A 13463-nucleotide genomic window follows, 5' to 3' on the forward strand; every position below is an offset into this window, starting at 1 on the left:
AATATTTTGGGGATGTTTTCTACATTTTCAAATATATTGATTTCAATTACAACACAGAATACAAAGTGTACAGTGCTCACTATATATTTAATTTTGATTGCAAGTATTTGCACTGTAAAAAAAGAAAAGAAATAGCATTTTTCAATTCACCTAATACAAGTACTGTAGTGCAATCTCTTTATCATGAAAGTTGAACTTACAAATGCAGAATTATGTAAAAAAATGCATTCATAAATAAAACAATGTAAAATTTTAGAGCCTAGAAGTCCACTCAGTCCTACTTCTTGTTAAGCCAATTGCTCAGACAAACAAGTTTGTTTACATTTACAGGACCTAATACTGCCCGGTTCTTGTTTATAGTGTCACCTGACAGTCAGAACAGGTGTTCTCATGGCACTATTGTAGCCGGAATCACAAGATATTTATGTGCCAGGTTCACTAAAGAGTCATATGTCCCTCCATGCTTCAACCACCATTCCAGGGGACATCTAGCCATGCTGATGACGGGTTTTGGTCGATAAGAATCCAAAGTAGTATGGACTGAAACATGTTCATTTTCATTATCTGAGTCTGATGCCACAAGCACAAGGTTGATTTTCTTTTTCGGTGATTCAGGTTCTGTGGTTTCCACACTGGAGTGTTGCTCTTTTAAGACTTCTGAAAGCATGCTCTACACCTTGTCCCTTTCAGATTTTGGAAGGCACTTCAGATTCTTAAACTTGGGTCGAGTGCTGGAGCTACCTTTAGAAATCTCAGATTGCTACCTTCTTTGCATTTTGTGAAATCTGTTCTTAAAATGGACAACATTTGCTGGGTCATCATCCGAGCCCTGTATAACATAAAATATACGGCAGAATGCGAGTAAAACAGAGCAGGGGACATATGATCCTCCCCCCAAGGAGTTCAATCATAGAATCGTAGAAGATTAGGGCCGGAAGAGACCTCAGGAGATCATCTAGTCCAAGCGCAAAGTAGGACCAACACTGACTAAATCATCCCAGCCAGGGCTTTGCCAAGCTGGGCCTTAAAAACCTCTAAAGATGGAGATTCCATTGCCTCTCTAGGTAATCCATTCCAGTGCTTCACCACCCTCCTAGTGAAATAGTTTTTCCTAATGTCCAACCTAGACCTCCCACCTTGCAGCTTGAGACATTGCTCCTTGTTCTGTCATCTGCCACCACTAAGAACAGCTGAGCGCCATCCACTTTGGAACCTCCTACAGGTAGTTGAAAGCTGCTTTCAAATCCCCCCTCACTCTTCTCTTCTGCAGGCTAAACAAGCCATTCCCTCAGCCTCTCCTCGTAAATCATGTGCCCCAGCCCCCTAATCATTTTCGTTGCCCTCCGCTGGACTCCCTCCAATTCGTCCACATTCTTTCTGTAGTGGGGAGCCCAAACCTGGACAGAATACTCCAGATGTGGCCTCGCCAGTGCCGAATAGTCCCTCGATCTGCTGGCAATGCCCCTTCTTATACAGTCCAAAATGCCGTTAGCCTTCTTGGCAACAAGGGCAGACTGTTGACTCATATCCAGTTTCTCGTCCACTGTAACCCCTAGGTCCTTTTCTGCAGAACTGCTGCTAAGCCAGTCGGTCCCCAGTCTGTAGTGGTGCATGGGATTCTTCTATCCTAAGAGCAGGACTCTGCACTTGTCCTTGTTGAACCTCATCAGATTTCTTTTGGCCCAGTCCTCTAATTTGTCTAGGTCACTCTGGACCCTTTCCCCACCCTCCAGCATATCTACCTCTACCCCAAGCTTTGTGTCATCTGCAAACTTGCTGAGGGTGCAGTCTATCCCATCATCCAGATCATTAATAAAGATGTTGAACAAAACTGGCCCCAGGACTGACCCCTGGGGCATTCTGCTTGATACTGGCTGCCAGCTAGACATCGAGCCATTGATCACTACCCGTTGAGCCCAACGATACAGCCAGCTTTCTGTCCACCTTATAGTCCATTCATCCAATCCATACTTTTTTAACTTGCTGGCAAGAATACTGTGGGAGACCATATCAAGCACTTTGCTAAAGAGATCTAACTCTTTTGCATCCTTTCCTTTGGGGGTAGATGCCTGCTGCCACTGGATTCTCTCTCATTGGCAGCTCAGACTGTATCAAAAGCTTTGCTAACGTCAAGATATATCATGTCCACAGCTTTCCCCATATCCACAGAGCCCGTTATCTCATCATAGAAGGCAATCAGGTTGGTCAGGCATGACTTGCCCTTGGTGAATCCATGTTGACTGTTCCTGATCACCTTCCTCTCCTTGAAGTGCTTCAAAATGGTTTCCTTGAGGACCTGTTCCATGATTTTTCCAGGGACTGAGGTAAGGCTTACCAGTCTGTAATTCCCTGGGTTCTCCTTCTTCCCTTTTTAAAAGATGGGCACTATATTTGCCTTTTTCCAATCGTGTGGGACCTTCCCCGATCACCACAAGTTTTCAAAGATAATGGCCAGTGGATCTGCAATCACATCAACCAGTTCCCTCAGCACCCTTGGATGCATTAGATCTGGACCCATGGACTTGGGCATGTCCAGCTTTTCTAAATAGTCCTTAACCCAGGGGTCAGGGCCGGCTTTAGGAAGTGCGGGGCCCAATTTGAACATTTTCGGAGGGGGCCCTGGCAGGGATGACTTAAAAAAAAAAGTGGAAAAAAAAGCCTTTCATTTCTTTCATGTATTATGTACTTTCCATAACTATATAAATAATAAAATTATATATTATGTATATTGCATCATATATGCTGTTGATTGGTTATTAATGACTGCCATTTCACATGTGTGGGTCCCAGCTGCTCCCTGCCCCCCTCATTGAAGCAGGTGTGCAGGGTTACTGCCCTGGGAACTGCAGGGCACAAGTGGACATGGGGCTGGCTGGAGGCAGGGCAGGGGCTGACTGGAAGTAGGGTCTGGCTGCAGGCAGGGCAAGGGGTGCGGGGCTGGTTGGAGATAGGGGGTGTGTGGGGCGAGCTGGCTTCAGGCAGGGCCGCGGGGGGATGCAGCAGGGGTTGGCAGGGCTGGAGACAGAGGAGTGTGAGACTGGCTGGCTTCAGGCAGGGGGGTGCAGCAGGGGTTGGCTGGAGACAGGGCAGGGTGTGCAGGGCTGGTGCGGGCAGCAGTGTGTGTGGGGCTGGCTGGCTTTGGGCAGGGTCACAGGGGTGTGTGGCAGGGGTTGACTGGAGACACGGCAGGGGGGTTGACAGGGACTGGCTGTGGGCACGGGGTGCAGAGCTGGCTGCAGGCAGGGGGAGCGGGGCTGGTGTGGGCAGGGTAGGGGGTGCGGCAGAGGCAGCTGGAGCCCCAGCCCTTTAAATAGCCCCCAAGCTCCCTGCTATCCCAGGGCTTTGGGGCTATTTAAAGGGCTCGGGGCTCCCCAGCTTCTACCCCGCCCTGGACCTTTTAAATAGCCGCCGGAGCCCTGGGGAATGCATGGGGGTGGCCGGGCTCTGGCGGCTATTTAAAGGACCGGGGTGGCAGAGGCAGGCAGCTGGAGCCCTGACCCTTTAAATAGTCCCCGGAGCCCGTGACTGCCCCAGGGCTCTGGAGGCTATTTAAAGGTTCAGAGCTCCAGCCGGGAGAGCGGGGCCGTGGGGCTTGCTGCGCTCCGGCCCGAGCTCCAGCCGGGAGAGCGGGGCCGTGGGGCTTGCCGTGCTCTGGCCGGGGCTCCAGCCGGGAGAGCGGGGCCACGGGGCTTGCCGGGGCTCCAGCTGGGGCCATGGGGCTTGCCGTGATCCCGCCTGCGCTTCGCTCAAGGGAGCAGGACCACGGAAGACCCCTGAGCAGATCGCAGCCAGGGACCCGGGGTAAGTTTAAAAAAAAAAAAGTGTCTAAGGCGCGGGGCCCAATTCCTGGGAATCGGGCGAATCGGCCTAAAGCCAGCCCTGCCAGGGGTGGGCAAACAATGGCCCACGGGCCACCTCCAGCCCTCGAGCCAGTTTCATCTGGCTCTCAAGCTCCTGCTGGGGAGTGGGGTCTGTGGCTTGCCCTGTTCCCATGCTCCAGCCGGGGAGCAGGGTTGGAGGCCGCTCCATGTGCACATGGTGAGGCTCCTGGAAGCAGCAGCATGTTCCCCCTCTGGCTCCTACATTTAGGAGCAGCCAGGGGGCTCTGCAAGCTGCCCCTGCCCCAAGGGCCACCCCCGCAGCTCCCATTGGTCAGGAGCTGCAGCAAATGGGAGCTGAAGGGATGGTGCAAGCTGACAGGGCAGTGCACAGAGACAGGACATGCCGCTGCTTCCAGGTCCTTCTATAGTTAAGCACACCTGGAGCCTGCATCCCTGCCCCCTTCCATACCCCAACCCGCTGCCCCAGCCCTGATCCCTCTCCCACACCCAACCCCCAACCCCAACCCAGAGCCCCCTCCCACACCCTGAACTCCTCATTTCTGGCCCCACCACAGAGCCCGCACCCCCAGCAAGAGCCCTCACCCCCTCCTGCACCCCAACCCCAATTTTGTGAGTATTCATGGCCCACCATACAATTTCCATACCCAGATATGGCCCTCGGGCCAATAGGTTTGCCAGCACCTGCATTAATCTGTTCTTTCACCACTGAGGGCTGCTCACCTCCTCCCATACTGTATTGCCCAAGACAGCAGTCTGAGAGCTGACCCTGTCTGTGAAGACTGAGGCAAAAAAAGCATTGAGTACTTCAGCTTTTTCCACATCATCTGTCACTAGGTTGCCTCCCCCATTCATTAAAGGTCCCACACTTTCCCTGATCTTTTTCTTGTTGCTAACATACCCATAGAAACCCTTCTTGTTACCCTTCACATCCCTTGCTAGCTGCAGCTCCAGTTGTGCCTTGGCCTTCCTGATTACACCTCTGCATGCTTGAGCAATTTTTATACTCTCATGTCATCTGACCAAGTTTCCACGTCTTGTAAGCTTCCTTTTTGTGTTTAAAACTCACAGAAAATTTCTCTGTTAAGCCAAGCTGGTTGCCTGCCATATTTGCTGTTCTTTCTGCACTTTGGGATAGTTTGTTCCTGTGCCCTCAATAAGGCTTCTTTAAAATACAGCCAGATTTCCTGGACTCCTTTCCCCCACATATTAGCGTCCCAGGGGATCCTGCCCATCAGTTCCCTAAGGGAGTCAAAGTCTGCTTTTCTGAAGTCCAGGGTCCGTATTTTGTTACTCTCCTTTCTTCCTTTTGTCAGGATCCTGAACTCAACCATCTCATGGTCACTGCTGCGCAGATTGCCACCCACTTGTACTTCCCCTAGCAATTCTTCCCTGTTCGTAAGCAGTAGGTCAAGAGGAGAATGGCCCCTGATTGGTTCCTCCAGCAGTTGTAGCAGGAAGTTGTCCCCAACACTCTAAAAAACTTCCTGGATTGTCTGTGCACTGCTGTATTGCTCTCCCAGAAAATGTCAGGGTGATTTAAGTTCCCCATTAGAACCAGGGCCTGTGTTCTGGAAACTTCAGTTAATTGTCCAAAGAAAGCCTTGTCTACCTCATCCTCCTGTTCTGGTGGTCTATAGCACATGCCCACCACAACATCATCCTTGTTGCTCTTGCTTCTAAACTTAACCTAAGGAGTCTCAACAGGCTTTACTGCAGTTTCATACTGGATTTCTGAGCACCTATACTGCTCTCTTACATACAGTGCAACTCCTCCACCTATATCCAGTGTACAGGTACATCAAGTTTATAACCACATATAAAATTACCAGACATTGGAGGACATGAAATAAAAAAGCTAAAATCTGCATAAATCATTGTGTGTAGGTGGTGCAGGTATAAGATCATTATATATTAGTTATTTCCAACTTTGCTAAACTTAATTCAGGCTGAAATTTTTCATGCCAGGTGTCTGCCTGAGGCTGAAATTTTCCAAAAATGTTAGTTAATCCAAGGCAGCCATACCAGAGAACAAGATGAGGAAAAAATACACTGTTTTGTCTGTTAACAAAAAAAATTTATAATCAATTTATTTAAAATTTCCTGTGTCTCCATGTTTAAAATTTGGTAGGAGGGCAGTCACCATACTCTCAAGAATGTATTTGTTGCCATGCCTGTAAGAATTTGTGAAAATTTGGCCAAGTTAGATGCATTTGAAAAGTTGCAACTCTCACAATCTCAGTAGAGACTTGTTAGCGTTTGGCAGCTGAAGTCACCAAATAATCCATCTGTATTAAGCATGCTCCATCTCCTCACAGCTTTTATGGTTCTTTCCCCACAGAGTGATAGAGTATGCTTTGTACAGGGGCTACAAGGGCCGAGAAAGACTTTCCCTATAATTGGTCCTGCTATCTGTAGAAAGTCACCATAAGGCTAGGCAAAGCAAATGAGAGCAAGAATCCTGCATATAAAATGCTTGAATGATCTCAAGGTATTAAAATATTTTCTGTTCTGTATTTCAGTAAAAATATGTAACTAGAAACAAACATTTTGTAACCTTATTGAAAATATGGTTGAGATTCTCTACTGTGCCTCTTAAAGACACAGCACATAACTTGCTGCCCAGGGTTAGGGAGCCAAAGGTGGCTTTAAACTGCTTTAACATCTTCCTAATCCTAATCTGCTTCTTGTATTGGAGAGGCCACCAGTGTAATTTAAGCCTCCATCTTCCAGAGTTATCTGTCTAAAGTACAGCAGCCTCCTTGGGCTATTCTATGAGTCATAGTGCTGTCCATGGCCTCACTGTGGACATGCCTCTCTCACCTCTCAGCACACCTCCTACACAATGGCTTGTGAGGGGATCTGCGGGAAGCAGCCTTACAGTTTCTTCCACATTGCCTGTACCAGGGCCTCTTTATTCAGTGTTAGCCATTTTATTCTGCATAACGGGGCTGAGCAGGGATGAGCATCTTGCCCTGATCTTAATTTCTGTACGTATTCATACAGATTTGTTTAGGGGTGAGGTTGCATTTTTTGCAGTACACTTTAAAGTTGCAAGCACAATCTGGGAACAAAAAAGGGATGTAGCTTTTAAATTAAAGCAACATAAGATTTAAAGTTATTACAGACAGAGTTTAAATTCTCAGAGATTATTTCCTGGAGCTCCTCACACACCCCCATTTGGGACTCGGATCTTCAACCCTGGGGGCAGGGGAGGTGCTGGCTAAGGCTCGAGGCTTCAGCCCCACGGGCAGGAGGGTGGGTGGGGAGGTGCCAGGGCTCCCACAGGTTTGAAACATTTTCCAGAGCTCCAATCCAGTGAGCTCTGACTGAATTTAAGCCCTGATTACAGGTATAATTATAAATCACAAAACAACAAGAAAATTCACATACACTGTACTCACTGAGTAATGTTTACTTTCTCCTGTATGGAAAAATGAATCTGTTCCCATCTACTTGAGTCACTTTAATTTGATTAATGGCTGGTCCATTCACATTTAACCAAACTTTAAATTTCTTTAGTGTATGTAAATCTTTATAGAATCATAGGACTGGAAGGGATGTTGAGAGGCCATCTAGTTCAGTCCCTTGCACACATGGCAAGACTAAGTATTATCTAGGCCATCCCTGACAGGTGTTTGTCCAACCTGCTCTTAAAAATATCCAGTGATGGAGATTTCACAACCTCCCTGGGCAATTTATTCCAGTGCTTAACCACTCTGACAATTAGGAAGTTTTTCCTGATGTCCAATCTAAACCTTCCTTGCTGCAATTTAAGCCCATTGCTTCTTGTCCTGTCATCAGAGATTAAGAAGAAATTTTTTTCTCCCTCCTCCTTGTAACAACCTTTTATGTACTTGAAAACTGTTATCACGTTCCCTCTCAGTCTTCTTTTTTCCAGACAGAACAAATCTATTTTTTTCCATCTTCCCTCATAGGTCATGTTTTCTAGACCTTTAATCATTTGTGTTGCTGTTCTCTGGACCTTCTCCAATTTGTCCATACCTTTCCTGAAATATGATGCCTAGAACTGGACACAATACTCCACTTGAGGCCTAATCAGCGTGGAGTAGAACAGAAGAATTACTTCTTGTGTCTTGCTTACAATACTCCTGCTAATACATCCCAGAATGATGTTTGCTTTTTTTGCAATGGTGATACACTGTAATTCCTCAGGTTGTCCTTATTTCCCTTTTTATAGATTGGCAATATATTTGCCCTTTACCAGTCTTTGGGAATCTCTCCCGTCTTCCATGAGTTTTCAAAGATAATCACTAATGGCTCAGATATCTCCTCAGTCAGCTCCTTGAGTATTCTAGGATGCTTTTCATCAGGTCCTGGTGACTTGAAGACATCTAATTTGTCTAAGTAATTTTTAACTTGTTCTTTCCCTATTTTAGCCTCTGATCCTACCTCATTTTCACTGGTATTCACTATGTTGGACATACAATCACTATCAACCTTCTTAGTGAAAACTGAAACAAAGAAGTCATTAGGCACCTCTGCCATTTACACATTTTCTGTTATTGTTTTTCTCCCCTCATTGAGTAATGGTCCTACCCTGTCCTTGGTCTTCCTCTTGCTTCTAATGTATTTGTAGAATGTTTTCTTGTTACCCTTTATGTCTCTAGCTAGTTTGATCTTGTTTTGTGCCTTGGCCTTTCTAATTTGTCCCTACATACTTGTGCCATTTGTCTATATTCATTCTTTGTAATTGGAGCTAGTTTCCACTTTTTGTGGGACTCTTTTTTTATTTTTAGATCATTTAAGCTTATCCTAGACTATTTCTTACAGTGTCCTTTGTGCCAGTGCGTGCAACTCAGACCATGGAACCTTCTCGTTGCAGTTGGAGCACTGAGACCCCTCCTGCCCTTCTCTTCTGCTTTCCTGGACATTCTGAGAGTGACGCTATAAGACGAAGTGTTGCAGTCTCTGATGCTCTGATGCATCCTCTCTCAGTTTGTTCCAACTGCAGCAGCAGATGGACTTGAGCCTTTCCAGATCCTTCTTTCATGTAGTTATTAGTGTCCCAGCCTAGTGCAATTTATAGTGTTAGTTTGTTAAGGAAAAGTTTTATTCATAGCATAGTTAACAGTAGTTAGTTCTTCAGCTTTGACTACTGGTTCCGTGATGGATCCAAAGGTGAAGACACCTGAATTTAAAATGTGTGCCTTTTTTTCTGTGGTCTCTCTGGTCAAGGCAGGGCCATATTTGATGCTTGGAGTGTCTCAGTGGTGGCCATTCTCCTTTGAGGTACTCTATTTGCAGCTCCTTTACCAGAGAGCACCTAAGGAGGGCCATAACAGGCAGAAAGCCCTAATGCTCCAAAAAGCTCTGGCTGTGAAGCCTGTCAGATCTGATACCTCAAAGAGATCTGAACACAAGATGCAAGTTCCAAGACTGTTGTACAGTTGGTTCCTAAGTAACTGGATTCAACCTTAAAACATTCAGAGACACTGTCAGTGCCAGCCTCTGAGATAACAACCAAACTGCAGTAAAAACCATCAGAACCATCTAAACTGATTCCTAAAAAGACTGCACAAGACAAATAGTTTCCTGTTAGCAGAGCCAAGTTACATTCAGAAGACTCCTCAGACCTGGATCTAAGAACACTGAATTCTAAACCAAAGATGAGGAGTTTGGATCAGGGTGAATCCTTCCCTAAAGTTCATCCTCCAGTTCCAAGGATTGCATCAGATCCAAAGAGAGTTCTGGAACTAGCAGTGATGTCTCCATTGCCAATTCTCAGTTTCCGCTGTTGTTGTGATATTATGAATGCATTACATAGATCCACAATTGGGTCATTTACCAGATGTGAAAAGACATTGCCTAAAGGGGATAAAAAGAATATTCCTGCAAGTCACACTTCTCAGAACCCTCCATGTGAGAAACGGAAGCAGTTAGATGAGTTGTCTCAGTTTTCCATGGACCCTTCCTTACTACCCCCATTTTTGGGCTCCTTCTGTAAAGTTTTTTCACCCTTCACCATTTTCCACATATCAGTTCCTGTAGTTTCACCAATAGTGTCTATTTGCAAATGTTCTGACAGGGCTATTATTCAGCTCAGCAGCTCCACTGGTAACAAACATCTTGGATGCCTCCAACAAAGGATGGAGAGCACACCTCAACAGATTAGCAGTTTGAGGTCATTGGAGCTCTTAAGAAAAGAGACTAGCTATAAACATCCTAGAATTGAGTGATCTGTTTGGCTCTCAAATCTTTTCTACCTCACATCCGGAAAAATGTAGTGGAAGTTGTCACAGACTATATGCCAGCAGTATATTACATGAACAAACAGAGAGGGGCTCATTGTTCTTAACCTAGCCAAGAAGCAGTCAAATTGGTGTTTCCAGCACAGTAGTTTATCTCACAGCTGTGTATCTAGCAGCAGCCTAACTGAGCAGAGATGTAACAGGATTGCATGATCATTGTTAAAGAAATTGGTGATAGATGACATCTTCAACCTGCGAGGGTTCCAGGACATAGATCTTTTTGCTACTAGAAAGAATTTGAAGTGTCACCACTTTTGCTCAAAAGCAAGGAGAGAGTCTGTCTGTATCAGATGCTTTCTCCTAAACTGGGGGAAGGATCAGTTCTACGTTTCCCCCCACTTTCCTCTCCTTCAGAGAATGATAAAGAAGATAAGGCAAGGTAATAACAGGATAATTCTAGTCGTCCCCCCACCACCAAAAACAAGAGTAGTTTGTGGATCTTCTTCAACTTTCCAAGGGAATATACAGACTTCAAAAGACAAAATGAAGGTTATTTATCTATAACAGAGTTCTTTTAAATGGATTCTGCCTATTCACTCTCCCTGCCCACTTTGCCCTTCTCCTCAGAATCCTAATGGAATCTTGAGTCTGAGGAAATCATGATAGAACTTGTTGTCCGAGGGTGCCAAGTGCCCTTTGATGCCCTCATCCTCAGAATGTTCAGCAATGGGTGTTAGGGGGAGGAGAAGGGTTGAGTGCTCCAACAGACACTGCTATAAGAAGGTTCCCCTGTCTGAGCTGCACTGGCTGGCACATCCCATGAGTGTGAATATGCAGAGTCCATCTACAAATAAGTAACTTTCATTTCTCCTTCATTTCTCCATTTCCATAAACATATGCCAATTTATTCATATATATATATATTTCAGGGTTTGGTTTTTTTCCTCTTAGGTGTTTTGTCTAGTAATTTTAGAATCTGAGGAAACTGGATACAGTGGCTCTCTAAATAAATTTGTCACCAGCTACCATCATTTTTTCTAGGAAACCAACATCATTCTAAGAGTGTCCCAAATCTCCATAACAGTTCTGAATCACCAATGCAATATTTCAGTCATATGTCAGTTTTAACTCAATTAATTTCATTGAAGTTTAGGAGGAAATTTTCCCAGAGGCAGGTTATCCCCCATAGCCTGCAGGATTTCTTCCACCTCCTCTGTGGCATTTGGTACTGGCCACTGTTAGTGACAGGATACTGGAGTAGACTGACTACTATTCCGGTATGGCAGTTTCTATGTTCCTATGAACATAAAACAGTTACTGAGTGACAGTGTAGGTACTGGTTCTTTACATTAACAGATATCAGTATTTGGGGAAAAAATATGCATCTAGCCAAGAGCCTACTAGTTTCACATTGGAGGAGATTTTTAATGACCTAATTATCAAAATAAAATTTCTATCTCAACAGGCCTTCATTTAACATGAGCATGTGTGGTAACCATAAAATTCAACTTAATGTAATGTTGCATTATCGTAAAAACACCACCTTGTACCAAACTATGACTACTTCATGAATTTATTAACTATAACATTGGAGGGGTACAGATCTAACTGGAATACGGGAGCATTCTATGAAAGCCCAGTTACACATTTTAGCCACAAAAATTACTTCATGTGTGCAGTGAATGTAAGCATACTTACCGTGGATCAATTTGTAGAAGCTGACATTTCATTTCTGCAGTTGATACTATTGAAAGTCTGTAATCATAAGTATTGTGCTTTGGTTCTCAATTTTTTTGTGTAGATTATGGAGCCTTGCTGATCATGCCTTGATTGCTCGCTGTAATATGGAAGAAGCTGTGCGCAGTGTATCTTTCAGTCCTGATGGATCTCAGCTAGCTCTTGGAATGAAAGATGGCTCCTTCATTGTTCTCAGAGTAAGGTAGGATAGTGAATTGTATTTCAGCACTGAAGACTCTTCGAGTAACTCAAGGCCAAATCCTAAAGTCCTTTATTAATATTTTTTAAATCAGTGGGTATATTTTTTGGAAAAAAAAAGAATAAAAAATTGTCAAAGCCTCTAGGTATTTTTCCTTAGTTGGCTTTAGAGGTGACTACTTTTAAATAATGTATATTACATCCAAGCTTTAATGTGTAATTTTATTTAAATTTAAATTTAACATAAAATGTCTCTTATGACATCACTAATAATATTGTCTAAGGTTAAGCTTTCAGACTTAGCATTTTCAAGTGAAAAGCATCTGTCTTGTGGCTTAGTAGCTCTGAATTTAAAGACATCTTTTGGGGAACAGAAACCATGTTAATGACATACTAATAGATGCTAGGTTTGAGAAGAACCTCTTCAATCACCAAGTCAGTTTCCTGCACTAATATAGGAAAGACTGCTATCTGTAATAATTGCTTTAGGAAAGTTTGCAAACATTTGCGTGTTAAGTGAAAATCAAATGTCCCATGTAATAGGACAGCCCCTTTTAACTCTTTAGAATGATTTTTTTTTTTGCTGTTTCAAAAACCATAGCACAAGGTATTTTTTGTTGGAATAATGGAATGGAAGAAGTGCAACAGCAAGTGAAATATTCAGGTAGGAAGAAAAACCTATAGGCAGTGGTAGATCTGTGAAGTTGCTGTAGTGCACTTTTATTATACTGGGACAGATTTTAAAATGTATACCCACATTTCACCAGCAGAACAGATACATAAATAAAGTTCTCATTTGTGAGCAAAACTCAAGTGACTGTGTGCATGAACACAGATAACTAAATATGTAACCACTGCACATGCACATGCTGCTTTGTAAGTTCCATAGGTGTGCATACATATTTTGTGGCTTCAATGAAGGCATATGTATATGAAAAATTGGCCTATTATTTTTTCCCATAAAATAATCCCATATTTTATATAACTCATTACCCAAATGGGATCTAAAGTTTCCAGACTTGATTCTCCACTGCCTTGCAGCTTGTGTAAAGTTGTGAACCACTGTGCTAAGTGAGAGTAAAATGCTATTATTCTCTTTTGATAGTGTTTTACCCTTAATTGCAGAGATGCAAATGGCTATTGTGACAAACCCAACCCAGTAGGGTACAGGAGTCTGGTAGAAGGCAAATATACTGGCCACCGGCTGAACAATTTGATGTTCCCTAAGTGACCAGAGCAGGGGCTGCCCTAGAGCAATCAGGATGCCTGGTTTAAAAAGGACCTCCCATCCTTTTTAGAGGAGTGGGGAGGGATAGCTCAGTGGTTTGAGCATTGGCCTGCTAAACCCAGGGTTGTGAGTTCAATCCTTGAGAGGGCCATTTACGGAACTGGTGTAACAATCTGTCTGGGGATTGGTCCTGCTTTGAGCAGGGGGCTGGACTAGATGACCTCTTGAGGTCCCTTCCAACCCTGATAT

General features: G+C 44.3%; 1 protein-coding gene across 5 annotated transcripts in view; it reads left to right on the forward strand.

Annotated features, from left to right (window-relative positions):
• EML6 (EMAP like 6) overlaps window positions 1-13463 on the forward strand; it is a 397023-nt gene that overhangs the window by 185634 nt on the left and 197926 nt on the right. For all 5 annotated transcript variants that reach the window (XM_030557759.1, XM_030557761.1, XM_030557762.1 and 2 more), the window contains one exon: window positions 11853-11990. In XM_030557759.1, coding sequence (XP_030413619.1) covers window positions 11853-11990 — 138 coding nt within the window. The remainder of the gene's footprint in view (window positions 1-11852; window positions 11991-13463) is intronic.

This window comes from Gopherus evgoodei, chromosome 3 (genome assembly GCF_007399415.2).
Source record: "Gopherus evgoodei ecotype Sinaloan lineage chromosome 3, rGopEvg1_v1.p, whole genome shotgun sequence".
Taxonomy (NCBI): domain Eukaryota; kingdom Metazoa; phylum Chordata; order Testudines; family Testudinidae; genus Gopherus; species Gopherus evgoodei.